The sequence below is a fragment of the Ursus arctos genome, unplaced genomic scaffold (genome assembly GCF_023065955.2).
Source record: "Ursus arctos isolate Adak ecotype North America unplaced genomic scaffold, UrsArc2.0 scaffold_7, whole genome shotgun sequence".
NCBI classification, from domain to species: domain Eukaryota; kingdom Metazoa; phylum Chordata; class Mammalia; order Carnivora; family Ursidae; genus Ursus; species Ursus arctos.
Window position 1 is genome coordinate 82,630,871 of NW_026623089.1, and position 17,358 is coordinate 82,648,228.

General features: G+C 40.3%; 1 protein-coding gene and 1 pseudogene across 2 annotated transcripts in view; both read left to right on the top strand.

The window, feature by feature from the left end:
- The first annotated feature begins 438 nt into the window (after nt 1–438).
- Nucleotides 439–1,423, top strand: LOC113258892 (glyceraldehyde-3-phosphate dehydrogenase-like; annotated as a pseudogene).
- A 6,421-nt stretch (nt 1,424–7,844) lies between these two features.
- HEATR1 (HEAT repeat containing 1) overlaps nt 7,845–17,358 on the top strand; it is a 52,916-nt gene continuing 43,402 nt past the window's right edge. The window contains exons 1-10 of one of the 2 annotated variants that reach the window (XM_026504022.4): nt 7,845–7,904; nt 8,568–8,741; nt 9,293–9,509; nt 11,459–11,600; nt 12,470–12,571; nt 13,006–13,146; nt 13,911–14,122; nt 14,498–14,631; nt 15,812–15,914; nt 16,841–16,951. In XM_026504022.4, coding sequence (XP_026359807.1) covers nt 8,600–8,741; nt 9,293–9,509; nt 11,459–11,600; nt 12,470–12,571; nt 13,006–13,146; nt 13,911–14,122; nt 14,498–14,631; nt 15,812–15,914; nt 16,841–16,951 — 1,304 coding nt within the window. In that variant the 5' untranslated portion in view covers nt 7,845–7,904; nt 8,568–8,599. Of the gene's footprint in view, nt 7,905–8,138; nt 8,260–8,567; nt 8,742–9,292; nt 9,510–11,458; nt 11,601–12,469; nt 12,572–13,005; nt 13,147–13,910; nt 14,123–14,497; nt 14,632–15,811; nt 15,915–16,840; nt 16,952–17,358 lie in introns of those variants that run through there. The other variant, XM_026504021.4, reaches the window with a different exon arrangement.

Sequence of the window (17,358 nt, forward strand, 5' to 3'; positions counted from 1 at the left end):
TTCCCAGCACCATTTATTGAAGAGACTGTCTTTTTTCCACTGGATGTTTTTTCCTGCTTTATCAAAGATTAGTTGCCCAAAGAGCCGAGGGTCCATTTCTGGGTTCTCTATTCTGTTCCATTGGTCTATGTGTCTGTTTTTGTCCTTGGGTTTTCTAGGTGTATAATCACGTTATTGGGAAATAATGGTATTTTCATCTCTTTATTTGGAATACTTCAATAGCCCACGTTAAACTGAACTGGTTTACTGGGTCTTGAAACTAGATACAGCATAGAGTTATATCACAAAAAATAGTAGTCTGGCTCCTAGAGAGAACTGAAAATAAACTGAACTGTTCAGAGAAGACTTTTAAGAATACCAGAGGGAGGCTCACTGCTCCTCCCCAGCGGACAAATAGCTGCATCTTCTGGCGCAGTGCCAGCCACCGCCCAAGACGTGATGGGGAAGGGTGGAGTAAGTGGACTTGGCTGTATTGAGCACCATGTCATCAGGGCTGCTTTCTATTCTGGCAAAGTGGATATGGTCACCACCAATGACCCCTTCACTGACCTCAAGTACGTGGTCTGCATGTTCCAGTATGATCCCACCCATGGCAAGTGCAATGGGGCAGTCAAGGCTGAGAACGGGAAACTTGTCATCAACAGAAAGCCCAATTCCATCTTTTACGAGGGAGATCCCGCCAACACCAAATGGGGCGATGCTGGTTCTGAGTGTGTTGTAGAATCCACTGTGATCTGCAACACCATGGAGAAGGCGGGGGCTCACTGGAAGCGTGGGGCCAACAGGGTCATCATCTCCCCCCTTCTGCTGATTCCCCCGTGTCTGTGATGGGCATGAACTATGAAAAGTATGACAATTCCCTCAACGTTGTCAGCAATCCCTCCTGCACCACCAACTGCTTGGCCACTCTGGCCAAGTTCATCCATGACAACTTCAGCATCATGGAAGGACTCATGACCACAGTCCACGCCATCATTGCCACCCAGAAGACCATGGATGGCTCCTCTGGGAAGTCCGAGGGGCTGCCCAGAGCATCATCCCTGTTTCTACTGAAAACAAGGCTGTAGGTGAGATCATTCCTGAACTGAATGGGAAGCTCACTGGCATGGTCCTTGTGTCCCCACCACCAACCTGTCAGCCATGGATCTGACCTTCTGCCTGCAGAAAGCTGCCAAATACAATGACATCAATCAACAAGGTGGTGAAGCAGGCATCGAGAGCCCCATCAAGGGCACCCTGGGCTCCACTGAGGACCAGGTTGTCTCCTGTGACTGTAACAGTGACATGCACTCCTCCACCTTCAATCCCGGGGCTGACACTGCTCTCAATGACCACTTTGTTAAGCTCCTTTCCTGGTATGACAATGAATTTGGCTACACTACAGGTAGTGGACCTTCTGGCCCACATGGCCTCCAAGGTGTAATTGCCCCCTAGACCACCAGCCCCAGTGAGAGCAAGAGGAAGAGAAAGGCCCTCAGCTGCTGGGGAGTCCTCACCCCACCTCATCCCGCAACACACTGAGAATCCCCCGACCTCCACATGGTTTCCATCCCAGACCCCCTGAAGAAGTGGAGGGGCTTGGAGAGCCTTACCTTGTCACGTACCATCAATAAAGTATACTGTACCCTGCCAAAAAAAAAAAAATGCCAAAAGGAGAATACGAATGTAACACAAAGAAAACCTTAAAATTTTTTCTCTATTTACTTCCTAATACCATCTCATACGTGGAGCTGCTCTTTTCTTCATTTTATCACCCAAACCCTTCTCTACCCCAAGTTCTTCAAAGCCAGCTCACAGAGAGCTGAATCCTTCCCCTCCACACCAACCATCTAAACTTTCCTGGATTTTCTGATAACTCTTTGTCATGATGTTTCTATTAATTTCACCTTGCTGGCTTTCCCAGTTCTCTACTTCACCACGACCTTATTCAACACAAAAATCTCCCCAGTAGCAAAAATTCAACGGAAATTAACTTAGAATGAGGTGGGGGTGGGGGAAAGGGATTCAGGACACCCACACCTATAGTTTCATGTGTTTATTAAACAGATGAGTGAATAATTCTCATTAGCTAAGAAAATCTGAACACTTTCGAGTCCTGCGGTTCTCTAAATGTTTAAAGGCCTTCCTTTTATTGCTTTTTATAATATATCGAAAATTATATGAACCAATTTTTATATAATTGTACACAATTTTCAAATTTAAAAAGTTTGAAAGCTGCTGCTCCTCACGTTACCTGGGGATACCGCTGAACGTCCCCTGGGGGTCAGGAAAATGCTTCAGCGCCCTCTGCTGGTTCCCAGAGCTGTATCAGGCACGTCTCTAATTGGTTGCCAAATCTCTTTTTTTTTTCTTCTTTTTTTCAATTCCCAGCTCCCCACGACTGCATTTCAAAATAACCAGAAAAATAATTGCCATTTCTGGTGACAGGTCCACAAGTGTTCAAATTCATAATAATGTAAATAACTTTGGGACATAATATGAAGAACAAATATTTAACTTCTCAGTTCATTGAACTAATCATGTACTTCTTGCCACTTGACTAAAATGTAGATTTCACATGCTGAGTTGACATTGCTCATTACATACATCTTATTTCATTTCTCACCAATGGATATATTTTCAGGTAGATAGTGTCCCATCAGTTGTGATATATGTTGTAAATAAAGTATGAACAAAAAAAATGGAAGTTTCTAAATAATTTACTTTTATTACAGTTAGAATATTTCTAAGTCATTCCTGTAACGATACTACTTTCACTCACCTACATTCTGATATACATTTCCTTTTTTTTTTTTTAAGATTTTATTTATTTATTTGACAGAGATAGAGACAGCCAACGAGAGAGGGAACACAAGCAGGGGGGAGTGGGAGAGGGAGAAGCAGGCTCCTAGCGGAGGAGCCTGATGTGGGGCTCGATCCCATAACGCCGGGACCACGCCCTGAGCCGAAGGCAGACGCCCAACCACTGTGCCACCCAGGCGCCCCCTGATATACATTTCTTGAACGGGAAAGAGATACATACAGACACAGTTTACGTATGTATACATTCATTCACTCATTTTTTCAGCCAATAAATGTTTACTGCCAACCACATCCCAGGCATGTTAGCTGACAACAAGGATTTAGTAGCAAGCATGAGAAAGCCCTGATTTCAAGACCACCCTTGGACTGGGGTAAGGTCTGCACCCTACATATCACAAATACATAAAAAAATTGGTTTAAAAATGTGGGAGACTGAACATCCAGTCTCTGATTTGTGTGTTTAAGCATCTGAGAAACGGGTCTCTTGCCCTGTGTCCTCAACTAAAAGAAAACCCCGTTTGAATGCACGGAAGGCTTACGAGTTGTACTGCTTCCAGACACTGTGTCAGAGTGTAAGGAAGATTAGTATGTAAAATGGCTTAGGTAAGAAGAAAAGACAAAGTAATTAACTTGTCACGTTCCTCCTTTCAGACTGCATGAACATAATAGATTTCTGCCAATGAAGTGTTATTTCTAAGCAGTTCCAAACATACTTTCTTGTTTCCTTTTGTTTTCCAATTTATGGGTCTGGACGTACTCATGAACCAGCAAAGTATTCTCAACAATTGGATATGGTAGCTGAAGACTGTTTACAATATTAAACAATTCATATGAGTCTTAAATTTGAAAATAGGTAGATATAGATGTAATATGAATGAAAGGTAATACTGATTTTATACACTGGCAACTAGATGGACATTGAATGACAAACTTGTGAATAATTTATTTTTTGTGAAAAAAATTTATTTATTTATTTATTTATTTATTTGACAGAGAGAGAGAGAACATGAGCAGGGGAAGGGGCAGAGGGAGAGAGAGAGGGACAAGTAGACTCCCCACTGAGCAGGGAGCCCAAGATGGAGCTCCATCCCAGTACCCTGAGATCAGGACCTGAGCTGAAGTCAGGCACTTAACTGACTGAGCCACCCAGGCACCCTTGTGAAAAATATTTAATAAGGTAATAATATTTATGAAAAAATTAAAAACTTCAGCTTTATTTAATTTTATTTAAAGTTTTGTCATTAATTATAATCTCTTTTGCCTTCTTAAAAGAAAGATAACTGTTGGGGTGCCTGGGTGGCTCATTTGATTAAGTGTCTGCCTTCGGCTCTGGTCATGATTCCGGGATCCTGGGATCCAGCTCCACATCGGGCTGCCAGCTCGGCGGGGAGCCTGCTTCTACCTCTCCCTCTGCCACTCCCCCTGCTGTGCTTTCTCTCACGTGCGCTCTCTCTCTCTCAAATAAATGAATGAAGTCTTTTTAAAAAAAGAAAGATAACTATTGAAAACAAGTGAAAAATAAAATGTATTGGCTTTTTATTTAATTCATATTTTTGTGAAAATATATTCAAGTTTTGTATACTTGGAATGTAATTAAATATTATTTTTAAATCTTTTTTGATCATTTTTATCAATAGAACACAATTCTTGAAAATCTGGGTGAAACAATATGATTGATAATTTTGCTGAAATTTTATGGGATAAATATATAGGGAATGTATTAGCTCTATATGTCTTTATTACACATCCAAACTCATCAGCCAATCAATGTTATACCCAGACAGGTACAATAATTAAGTACTGTCATCTTTTATATTTTGCCATCTTTCATTCATATAAAAACATTTTTATTTTGTCTTTTAAATGTTTACTTGTCAAAAATGGGAGTTTGTAACAGTTAACAGTAGAGGAGGAGTTAACAGTGTGTTAGGTTGACTTATAACTTTTAAATATTTACGGGCATCTGTGTGGCTCAGTCAGCTGAGCGTCTGCCTTTGGCTCCGGTCATGATCCCAGGGATTGAGCCCCAAGTTGGGCTCCTTTCTCAGCAGGAGAGCCTGCTTCTCCCTCTTCCTCTGCCTGCTGCTCCCCCTGCTTGTGCGCTCTATCTCTCTCTCTCCTCTCTGCCAAATAAATAAAGAAAATCTTTTAAAAATAATTTAAACCGACAGTAGGTGAGTCTCTACTTGCACACCTGCCCAGCCTCCATTATCTGAGGGGCAGACGTCATGTCAGCCTATATGGAGACAGTATTCAAGAGAGGGGACAGAAGAAATAAACAGGCCAGCAAATCAAATTGTTCCGGGTAGTCATAGATGCTGTGGAGAAAATACAAGCTTGGTGTATTTGATGGATGGAGAGATGTTCTGTTGTGACTGGAGTGGGAGTAAATGTCAAGACTTCTCATTCAGGTCATGAGTCAATGTTCCCTCTAGCCACTCAAACTAAGGATGCCTTTTCTCAGTCACCCTATCATATGGCTTTGTAGTAGTATCATTAGAGTACTTATCACATTACTTGATGCTTTTCTGGTTTATCTATTTGCTTACTGTTTGTCTCTTCCTGGTGGAATGTAGGTTCCATAAGGGTAGAAAGCCCAGCTGTCTTGTTCACCACTAAATGCCTAGGCTGGTGTAAAGTACACATGGAATGAATCAAAAGTATCAATACTAGGGATTAAAAGGGGTAGGGTAAAGGAGGGAGAATAGCCCTTGAAAAACAATTTACTTGCTCAAATCACTCTTAGAAACTGTGCCTTGCCTTGAACAGTGATTAATTGAGGAACAGAAGTCATCCCTGTACTGTCATGACATCCCTCAACAAATGAAAGAGCATATAGTTAAAATACCATCTCTGAAAACCATGTTTATCTTTGCATCAAGAAATATGTATTAACTATAGCTAAGGTTATGGATTTAATGAATGTAAAGAAGCAAAAGCCATGAAAAGGATTTTTAGACAACTGATATTTTAAATTCAAATAACAACTGAGTAAGTAAGTTTGCTCTCGTCCTCAGCTGAATAATTAAACTAGGAGACGGGTGTATAATCACAAAAACCAAGGAGGAGATAATCAGAAAACAATCAGGAATATATTCAAAAATTCTTTTAAGATGGAGAAAAAGATATAACTCAAGATCAAGGTATATTTTTAAAATAAACATATAATATATATCTATATCTATATAATAAATCTCTGACTTATTTTCTTACTTTCCTAGTTTACTTCCAAAATAAAATTCATCATGGCACCATATACCATTGGATCTGACATAGAAAGGCATGAAAGATTTCAAACAGAGCAAGCAAGCCTAGCTAAGCCTAGCTGTTTTAAATAGGGTGGAGAGACCATAAGGGAGGAAAAATTTATGCACATCCTCATGGGAGGAACCATGAACTTTTTGTCGGCTGCAAGCCCTCAGCCTGGATTTAATTCCTTCATCATCATGACACCTGAATCTTTCAAATTCTTCACTTTGAAAGGAGGCAACTTGATTTAACAAGTTTCAATCCTTCGTTTATCTATGAATCCAACCATTCCCAATTAACATACTTTAAATTCCTATTTTGCATAGAGGACCTAAATGAGAACTGCACTCATGACCTTTCACCTTTATATCTCTGCCCCTTCCTTGTCTTCCTCAGAGCACAATTCAAGTTCCTATCTGAATCTGTCCCCGGCATTGCAATTCTCATTGCCCAAGTAAATGCCTGTTTGCTCGAATTCTCAGTGAATTCTTCCTTGGTTGATAAAGAGTTGAACCAAATACCTGTAGCATTTTTCTTTTTGTTTTCATTTTTATGAAGCTTTTAAAAATACATTCAGGATTTTTTAAGTGAAAAAGCAAACTTGTCTTGTGGATAAAATGGTACTGTTTTTTCATTTCTTACTACTTTAACTTCTCCCTAAGCTGATGGCTCTTGTAAAGGCAAAATTCCCTTTGAAACATTAGGGCGAAACAATATCTCTGAGGTATCTGTTTGTGTGGGTAAAGTAGGTACCGACAGAACTTAAAAAGTCCTCTTATTCTCTTAAGGCAATTAACACCACATGAAAAAGGAGATTAACTATCTGCAGGAATAATTGAAAAGATTTTGGGTTGTTCTGAATGCTGTTAAAGTAAAACAAGAACAAAAGACGGTTCTAATAAAAAAGCAGAAAATACGCACTGAGTATAGAAGCAGGGAGCCCCCAAATTTGTAACTGTTTCCAACAATCTCCAGGGAAGAGGGTTATTGAAAGATGAACGCCGGGTACGGAAAAGTTCCATCTTTTGAAAGAAATGAAGAGACTATGGACTCTGGGAAACAAACTGAGGGCCTCAGAGGAGAAGGGGGTGGGGGAATGGGATTAGACCCATGATGGGTATTAAGGAGGGCACGTATTGCATGGTGCACTGGGTGTTATACACAAGTAATGAATCATGGAACTTTACATCAAAAACTAAGGATGTACTGTATGGTGACTAACATAATATAATAAAAAATTATTATTAGGAAAAAAAAATGAAGCATCCAGAGACGGTAGAGGATATCCAGTCCCTCCCGCGCTGTGTCTCTTCTCGGAGAGAAGCTCCCGTTTGCCGCACACACCGCGCCCTGCTTTGGAAACAGACGGTAGTGTCCAGGTGAGACACCCGTGAGCAGCATTAGCCCACCACGATGCCATCCCCCGCGGCTGTCTGGGACCTGGGTGGGAGCGCGCATCACAGCCAAGGGGCAAGACTGACTTTGAGGGGCGACGGAAACTCGTCTGTGTCCCGACTGGGGAGAGAGCTACATCTTCCTTTGTTAAAACTCCTAGCACCGTTGACCTGGGGTGGTCAGTTCGGTCTGTGAGTTGTGACCCCGCAGGGTTAACTCGAGAAGAGAAGAGAAATGCAGTATGCGCCCTCCAGGAACGTCCCCAAGCTCCCGGGCGGGGGCACCCGGGTTTACAGAGCGGCTCATCTCACGCAATCCTCCGCCTTTCCCCACTTGATCCAGGGAACACACTCAGAGAGATCACTCGGTGAGCTCCTGCAGCCCAGGGGCGCAGGCGCCTGAGCCCACGTGACCTCAGGGCTCCCATTTCCAACCACCGCCGAATGTGCTGCTACACGGTAAGAGCTGGATAAATGTATGTCTAATAAATGCGTCCAGTTCCAGATCCTCTCAAAAGGCTCGCCCTGAGACTGAACCCTGCGGGCGCCAACCGCAGAGTGCGGACGGGCAGCCGCCAGCGGAGGAGCCCAGCGGGACTCAGACGCGGAGCGGGAGCTGGAGCCCCGCAGGGCGAAGGGGTGGGGCTTCCACGCAGGGAGGTGGCGTAGCGTACCGCCTTTCTGACAAGCTTGTGCCTCTTCTCTTGCCGTAGCGCCTGAAACCGGAAGCTCTCGTGAAGCGTGCTTTTAATTTCCGGGCGAGAGCTGGCTGCTCGGGTCGCATGTGGGAACTGCTGGGAAGGCGTGTTACTCGGTACGCGCTTCCCGAAATCAGGTTCCCAGTGAGCGGGAGCTGTAGGGGAGTAGACGGTTTACCGAGGCGGGTGAGGTGTCGGCGGGTTTGCGAGTGTCGCGGAGGCAGGGCTGAGGAAAGCCGTGGTGCGGCCCCGGGAGCTTTAATTAGTTAACGCTGGTGCTGCGGTGTCCGCTTCTTGAGTCCGTGAGTCACGGGGCAGCCCGTGTATGTCTGGGACGGCGCTGAGAGCGAAGGAGTTTCTTGCACGGGAGGCGTTAGGGGCTCGTAGTTTCCTGGAGACTTCTCACGGTGATGGTGTTTCCTAGCCTGTGTTTTCAGGGATCCGCCGGCGTGAGCGATGACGTCCTTAGCCCAGCAGCTCCAGCGCCTCGCCCTCCCGCAGAGTGACCGCAGTCTGCTCTCAAGAGATGAAGTCGCTTCTTTGTTGTTTGACCCCAAGGAAGCGGCCACCGTCGACAGGGACACCGCCTTTGCCATCGGTGAGCTATCCGTTAACTCACAGAAGCTCTGAAGCGTTTGTTGTGTGAGTGTTGCTGTCTCGTTTTCTCTCCAGACCCTCCCTCTTCCTTAGCAGTTTCTAAGGTGTTGACTTACGTTGCTCAGGGAAAGAGAATAACAGCCAGGTGCTAGATGCTTGAAACGTGTGCGGGGAGCAGTAGCCGAATTGCACGGGTGAAGCAGGGTTAGGGAGCTTAACTAATGGGTAGAGTGAAGAACAGCTCAGAAAAGGCTGGAGGCAGTGGCTGGGTTGCAGGAGGAGGCCTCCTAATCCCTAGGAGGACTGGCCTCGTTACTGAATGGGTTGTTTGTTTTTAAAGGAATGGCTTCGGCGGGGCAGAACTTTCTGTTCTCCTACTTGGGGAGATTGGATTTATTCTTTATGTTGAAAACTAGAAATCTATGTTTGGGACTGTGTTATGATTATACCTGCTAAAAGGATACAGAGATTTGGGGGGTAAATAAAACTGTGAAAGAGGGGTGAGATGAGTTTGCTTGCAATCAGTTGTTAAATCATTTGGCCTTTTCCTAGGACGCACTGGCCTGGAAGAGCTGCTGGGGATTGACCCTTCCTTTGAGCAGTTTGAAGCACCGTTGTTCAGCCAGCTAGCAAAAACACTGGAGCGCAGCGTTCAGACCAAAGCAGTGAACAAACAGCTGGATGAAAACATTTCATTATTCCTTATTCACTTGTCTCCTTACTTCCTACTGAAGCCAGCACAGAAGTGTCTGGAGTGGTTGATTCACAGGTAGCAAATAAAATTACAGAAATAATTATGGGCTAACAGCTTTGATCTTTTTAAAAAAAAAATTAAGTAATGAGAGCACTTAAAATCAATTTAAAACTGAGAACTTAGATATATTAAGAGAGTAGCACCATGTCTGTTGGGTGAGATAAGCATGCCCCCTGTTAAACTCACTTTTGTCGATAGCAAGAACTAGAACTCCTGGAGATCTTTAGTTAATAGGCCAATTTCACGGGCACCTGTGTGGCTCAGTCAGTTGCGCATCTGCCTTCAGCTCAGGGCATGATCCCAGGGTCCTGGGATTGAGCCCCACATCGGGCTCCCTGCTCCACGGGGAGCCTGCTTCTTCCTCTCCCTTTGCCTGCCGCTCCACCTGCTTCTGTGTGTGTGTGTGTGCTCTCTCTCGCTCTTTCTCTTTTAAAAAAAAAAAGCCAACTTGACTAGTTCTGAGGAGCTCATGTTACTTTGCCATTACAAATTGTCACTGCGTATTTGGAGCAAAGGGTATTCTTAAACTTCTTTCTTGCCGAAATAACAAAACCAGTGCTTTGGGAAGAGGCAAATAGTATCCTCTAAAACACTGTAACTTAAGAAAAACAATAATAGCTGATGTGTATTGAACATTTTTGTACCAGCTTCTGTAGTAAGCACTTTGCGTGCCCTCAGTGCTTACAGCATTCCTATGGGAAGATAGTTCTATTTTCCCCGTTTTACAATATACAGAATTGAGGCATAGTTAAGTTACCTGAGTCACACAAGTAGTAAGCTGAGATACAAGATTGTTTTCAAGGTTTGATCTTTTATCCTCTTTGGAAATTGTCTTTGTAAGTACATTCAGTTTATTTTCTCATTTAATTGCCATCACATCACAGCTTACACAGTTTTGTTTATTCTGCCATGTGTTGTATGTTTTAAAAGTAGAAAGACGTGCATGTCATTAATTGGAGACATAGGGATAAAGTGATTTCCCTTCTGGAAGCAAGTAAGTCATTGAGAAAACATAAGTTTAACTTGGGTCTTCTGATTATCAGAACAGTAGAATTATCAGACAAAAAACAATAAGTCTGTAATATTTCCCTTTTTCTTCTAGCATTTAACCCCCCCCATAGATCATTAGTGTAAGGAGTACTTTTTGTATTCATGTAATTTATTTATTAAGCAAACATTAAATTCAATACAAGATGAGTAGGCCGCCCTTGGTTATTGTTTTAAAATAAAGGTGCATGCAAAGTTTGGGGCGTGTTGTGCTGCCTGAGGTTCAGAGGAGCTTCATGTAGAAAGTAGCATCTTGGCTAGTATAGAGTTAAGACAGACATGAGGGATCACTTCTCTGGGAGAATTAGGAAAAGCATTCTGAAAAAGGAGATAATTGAGCTAGGTCTTCAAGGCTAGAAAGGATTTACTGTATCTGATGTAATTAATGAACCTCTTATTATGGTAGAGGAGCTAATACAAAGTTTTGTGAAGTTCAGGGACAAATTTTATATGGTTGTAATTTAACAGTTTAATTCAAAGAAAGTAATGTGATTTTCTTTCTCATTAGTCTTCTGGTTTTAGAATTCTGGTAATTAGGTAATCTGAGGAGGCTGTGGAAGGCGAACTTGGTGAGCATGGAGAGGAACCAAGCTTTGCTTCCTAGTTGACCAGTTGCTTTTCTGTTGGCTTGACCACAATGATTGCACAGTTTTATTAATTTAATAATAGGTTTAGAAAAAGTTTGAATGGCATATAAATTTTGATTTTGAATATTAAAAAATATTACTGCATAAGAGTTGACCAAATTCTGCAAAATAGAGACATCATTTAATGCTCTTTATCTGCTTATAGTTATGTGCTTGTTTTTACTGATATTCTGAGTAGTTTTAGCTCATTGGTAAACAGTTTGGACGTGTAAGGAAATATGTGCTCGTAGGTTTTGTGTCAGTTTGAATTTTTTGCTTTTCTCCCCCCAGGTTCCATATCCATCTTTATAATCAAGATAGCCTCATTGCTTGTGTTCTACCGTACCATGAGACAAGAATATTTGTACGGGTTATACAGCTCCTAAAAATTAATAATCCAAAGCACAAATGGTTTTGGTTGTCACCAGTTAAGGTATGATTGTTGAATGACATGTATTTTACTGAATATTGAGCGTGGTAGTTCAGGCTAGGAGGAGGACAAATGGGGACAAAAGTAGACTAACAGACTGTAGGACCGTGGAAAGAGTTAACTTTATGCATCATGATAGGTCAGTGATCAGAATTAGTAAAAAGAAAGGAACGGGAGTTTTTAATTGGAAGTACAGTTTGAGTTTGAATGTAAAGCACTTGAACTAAAGAGTGTTCAAGAAGAGAAAACCAGGCATGGTAAAGCTTATCGAATTACTTCCTCTGCTAATAACATCAAGACCATTTTTTTTTCCTCCTCTACACACAGACATTGATGCTCTCTAGACACACTTGTCTAAGGTATGCAAACCCCACTCACCTATTGAAGTTCATTTCCTATTCTCCTTTCTTTGATTAATTCAGTATTTTTTGAGCACCCAGTACATGCCATGCATGATGATAAGCAGTGGGAATAGCAGTGTAAGTTTTCTGTGTTCCTTATCTATTTCTATTACTGGTGTTACTGTAAAGCAGAGACAGCCTATCTCATTGGCTGAAAAACCCAGTCTAACTAAGAGAGAGTATTACTAAGAATCTGGAGAATCCAGAGATTTAGGTAAATACCTATCAAAATGCAAAACATGGTAAGTAGGCAATATTCACTGAGTGCCTGCACCTTGCTGCTGACCTCTTGGCTTTCTAAACTTTGCAGAATTTTATATGTTAATCTCATATTTACCACAAGCTGTATGGAGAGACTATATTTTATATTTATGAACTGTACCAGTACAAAGCTGTTACTGTGGTAGGTACTTTAAAAAATAATGTTGATGAATGTCTTTAATGACAGTTGGTTCTTTCTGTCTGTAACAGCAACATGGAGTGCCCTTAGCTAGGGGAACTTTGATTACCCACTGCTACAAAGATCTTGGATTCATGGATTTCATTTGTAGTCTGGTGACAAAATCTGTGAAAGTGAGTAGTATCTTGTTTCGTGACTGTATAATTCCATTAAAAGAGATTGGTTGCTCTGAATGAAGAAAGCCTGCTAAGGCATTTCCTAATTACTATACTTTGCAGAAGTTCCTCTTAAGTGACCTGCTGTTCTGGAGCATGAGCAGTTTGATCAGTCTTTCATCACTAAAGGTGTTTTCCTACAAAAATAAATTATCCTGTTCCTTGCCAAATTCTGTTTATGGTGACTTTAAATAAAGAGATGATCTAAAAATGTCAGGATTGTTCATTTTTATCATATTTAATTGAACCATTAAATTTGTGTATTTACTGTTGTATATGGTAAAAATGAACATGTCAGCCTGAAGTAGTTGAGGAGAGCTGTAAATATTCTTAGACTTTTATGTAATTGGGCTTTCACTTTCATATGTGCTTTGTTTGTGGTTTTGTTCTAGGTTTTTGCGGAGTATCCTGGGAGTTCAGCTCAGTTGAGGGTGCTCTTAACATTTTATGCTTCTACCATCGTGTCTGCTCTAGTGACTGCTGAGGACAAATTGGATAATATAGTTGCCAAGCTGTTTCCATACATCCAAAAGGTTGGTCCTGCTCAGATGCAGATTATTTTGTACTTAAAGGAATGTCCTGGTTTTTAAGAATTTCACTTAGACATAAATATTTTAAAATTGAAGACCTATTTCAGATGGTTGGTAAGATTTAATTTTTTGGTAGAAAAAAAAGATGACTTTTGTCTTAAAAACTTAACCAAAGTGGGATCTTAATTAGGGCTCCTTAAGAATAAATGTTAGTTATTTGGCCCTGCCACTATCTTCCAGATCTGTTTTCTTAGCATGTTAACTCGCTGGAAAAGGAATGGATTAGAAAATTTCATCAAGGCATAGGCTCTCTTACTCGTTTTACAGTGACTTGCACTTCTCAATGTTTCTTCTTCCCAAGTGCCTTGTTGCCTGTCACCCTTCCCAGATTCCCCATGAATTTACTGCTTTCACTTCCTACCAGTGTCCCAAAATTATCATCTTTAATCAGACACTGTTTTGTTTCTGAAGTCTCTTTTACACTGGTGGGTGTTTGCCTTAAGAAGAAGAGCCTGTTGGCCCTTTTAGCATAAATAGTGGATGTTTGAGTTGGGAGACCTTTGAGATCCCTCCTTTCAACCAGGAGACTTATCTCTGTGTGCTCAGGAAAGAGGTCGACCTTTGAGGAGTTGTTGTCTCTCAGTGTGTGTTAGGTAGTATTAATCTCTAATTTATGGCATTTTCAATTTGTCAAGGTAAAGTGACATTTTAAGTAGAATTCAATGATATAGTTTATAATTTTTCCTTATATCTTAAAAAATATTTAGGGATTGAAATCATCTTTACCAGATTACAGAGCTGCAACGTATATGATAATATGTCAGATTTCTGTGAAAGTGACAATGGAAGATACCTTCGTTAATTCACTGGCTTCACAGATCATCAAAACGCTGACCAAAATTCCCTCTTTGATCCAGGATGGATTAGGTTGCTTGATAGTGCTCATGCAGAGACAGAAGCCAGAGAGCCTTGGGAAAAAGTATGTACAATTGAATTGAGAAATAATAGTAAAGGAGAGTGAAGTTATTTTGAATAATTCTTTTCAAAGTTAAATTTTATACTTTTTTTTTAATTGTCATATATTATGTGACTTTTATTTTTTTATTTTTTTATTTTTTTAAAGATTTTATTTATTTATTTGACAGAGAGAGACAGCCAGCAAGAGAGGGAACACAAGCAGGGGGAGTGGGAGAGGAAGAAGCAGGCTCCTAGCAGAGGAGCCTGATGTGGGGCTCGATCCCAGAACGCCAGGATCACGCCCTGAGCCGAAGGCAGACTCTTAACCGCTGTGCCTGCCACCCAGGCGCCCCTATTATGTGACTTTTAAAGTTAACATGTACTTATTTCTTCAAAGGCCATTTCCTCACTTGTGTAATGTTCCTGATCTTATTCCAATACTTCATGGGATTTCTGAAATTTATGACATCAGTCCTCTTCTGCGTTACATGCTTCCCCATCTGGTTGTCTCCATCGTTAATCATGTTACAGGTATGTGGTTTTACATTTTGTGTTGAGAAACTTAGTGTCTAAGATCTGATTCTCTTAAAATAGGAATCACACTCCTGTTAATATCTTTAAGATATTTAAAGTTTATGCTATCTAATTATTTTTGGGTAATTTTTTCGTATGTGGAAAACATTTGGGGGTGGGGAGTAGGTTGGTTGAAGGGAGATCCTTGTTCATTGAATGATATACTCAGAATTCTGTTTTTTGGTGGTTTTTTCTTTTTTTTTTTGGATGTGTGTTCTTAATCTCATGGAAAAGACTATGGAATTATTTTAAAACGATATATGTTGCCAAGTAAAACTTTTCCTTCTCATTTACATATTTAATGAACTTCAGTGACTCATTTATAATAAATATTCAGTTGCCACAAAAAGTTTTTCTCCTTTGAGTCATTGACCATAGACCAAGAAAATCTCATACATAAAAGTCTAAATTTTTAAAAACCATAAAGAAGGTAATTAAAAGTGATTATTTCCATTATATGCTTTTTATCCTTCAATAAATACAGAAAGACAAGAAGTGTGTGGTCCTGTTGCCACTTAGGCCAAGAAAGACCTACTAAGGAAGACATCTCTAAATTATGTCAGTCTGTTGAAAATTAGGTTTGCTTAACCAGATTTTGGTTTACATACGTGTTTCAGAAACATGATTAGCATGTATAAAAGTGTATTTTTCCTATTTTGGTGGTGACGAGTAATGTCCCAATCTTTGAAGGCAGGGCCAGCATCTGATTCATAATACATCTGTAGTCAATCTGGAATAGAAGATGACAGCTCTTCGTTCAGTAAGGCGTAGTGAGATGATGGTTGAGCCTGTTTTCAGAGCTAGTTTATTAAGACCTAGGCTTGGGTCCCAACTTCATCCATTCCTAATATGACCTAGAATGACTATTTTTTAGACTTCTGTTTTAATAAGATAGGCATGAAAAACTTGTTAAAAATAAAGAGAATTTCAGGTAAAGCATAAGTGAGGGTAATGTATACAGAAATGTTGTAAAAATATATAAATGGCTAGGCAAAATACATTTTTATTAACAGGTAAAAAGCTGGTTAAGGATGGTTATGGTTTAAAGTTATTCCTATAGAAAGGTTTTCTGCTATAAATAAACTTAATGTAAGTGCAAAAAACTTTTCCCAATTTTAATTTATATTGTATACTCAAGGAGAAGAAACTGAAGGGATGGATGGTCAAATATACAGGAGACATTTAGAAGCTATACTTACAAATATATCACTGAAGGACAACTTAGACCATTTGTTGGCTAGGTAAGGTATTATTTCTGACATGCTTTTGATTTGTATTTTTGTGATTTTGTGGACTTTTGAGAATTGGTTAGCAGTTTTCTGGTATGTCTTTATGATGTACTCCTTGATTTGTCAATATCATTTCACTAATTATAAGTACTTAATGCAGTAATTGTGGCAGTAGAAGGAAAAAGTAATTTCTCTTTAGTGCTTATGTGTGATTATGGAAAGTTAATAGTTAAGCTAAATTTGGGTTATAGCTACATGTAACTAGTGCCTGATTAGAGTTTCCTATTAATAAATGATGAAAATGCCTGAAATAATACCTCACAGTTGGCATTTAGTAAATATCAATTAGAAACCTAATACTGAGCGTTGGTGTGAAGTAAAGTTATTTCTTCCTTTTCTGTAAAGATAGTTCAGTTTCCCATTTTCTTTTTTTACTTAAAGGGCAACTTGATACAAGTGCAAAGAATGTAGGCATTGCAGTCAGACATGGGCTTGAATCCTGCCTCTCTCATTTCCAGGAGAGTAGAGTAGTAAGTTCTGAAGGTCAGACTGCCTGGATCTGGTTTTGCTGTTGTGTAACATTGGCCTGTCTGCTGGTGTGTGTCATTCGTGCCCCTTGCTCACAGAGTTGGCTTGTGAATTAAATGGTAGCATACGCGGGAAGTACTGTGTAGAGTGCGGGCCCCGCAATCAAACTGGGGTTGAAAACCTGCTCTACTTCTTAAAGCACAGTAGGGCTCGCTAAATGTTGGCTATGGTGGTTCTCCTCCTTTGATCTCAGGCAAATTACAAGAATTCTTAGCCCCAGTTTTTGTATTTGTATAGTAAGAATGACTTCTGCCTTGTGGAAGTGTGGCAGATATTTCTAAAGCATCTAGAACATAATGGGTACTCAGTAAATAGTAGCTCTCATGTCTGCTACTTGCTTTGTTTTGCAGCCTTCTTTTTGAAGAGTATATTTCATATAGTTCACAGGAAGAAATCGATCCTGATAAAGTGTCTTTGCTTAACGAACAGTTTCTTCCACTTGTCAGACTTCTAGAAAGCAAGTAAGTTGTGTTTGTGCCCTTCTCTAATGTGTGCTTCTCTATTTACAAAAAGAAGATACACAGGTCACATCGTAATACAGTGAGTGGATTGTAAAGAGGCTGTCCTTTTTTTCCCCCCCTTGAGGAAGACAGGTGGGGCATTTAGGTATATTTGAAATATGACTTTCATATAGGGAATAGGGGCTGTATGGAGACTGTAGAGAGTGTAATTTTTTTTATAGAGAGACATTATGTTGTAATAGTCATAGTAATAAACTTGATTAATATCATTTGGTTTTACATATACCATTTATTAAAATTGTAACTCTCAGTCTCAGTAATTTTTTAAGTTTTATTTATGCCTTTTTTTAATACATGTATGGTGCGTGTGGTCAGTAACTTCACTAAGAATAATTAACTCATTAATT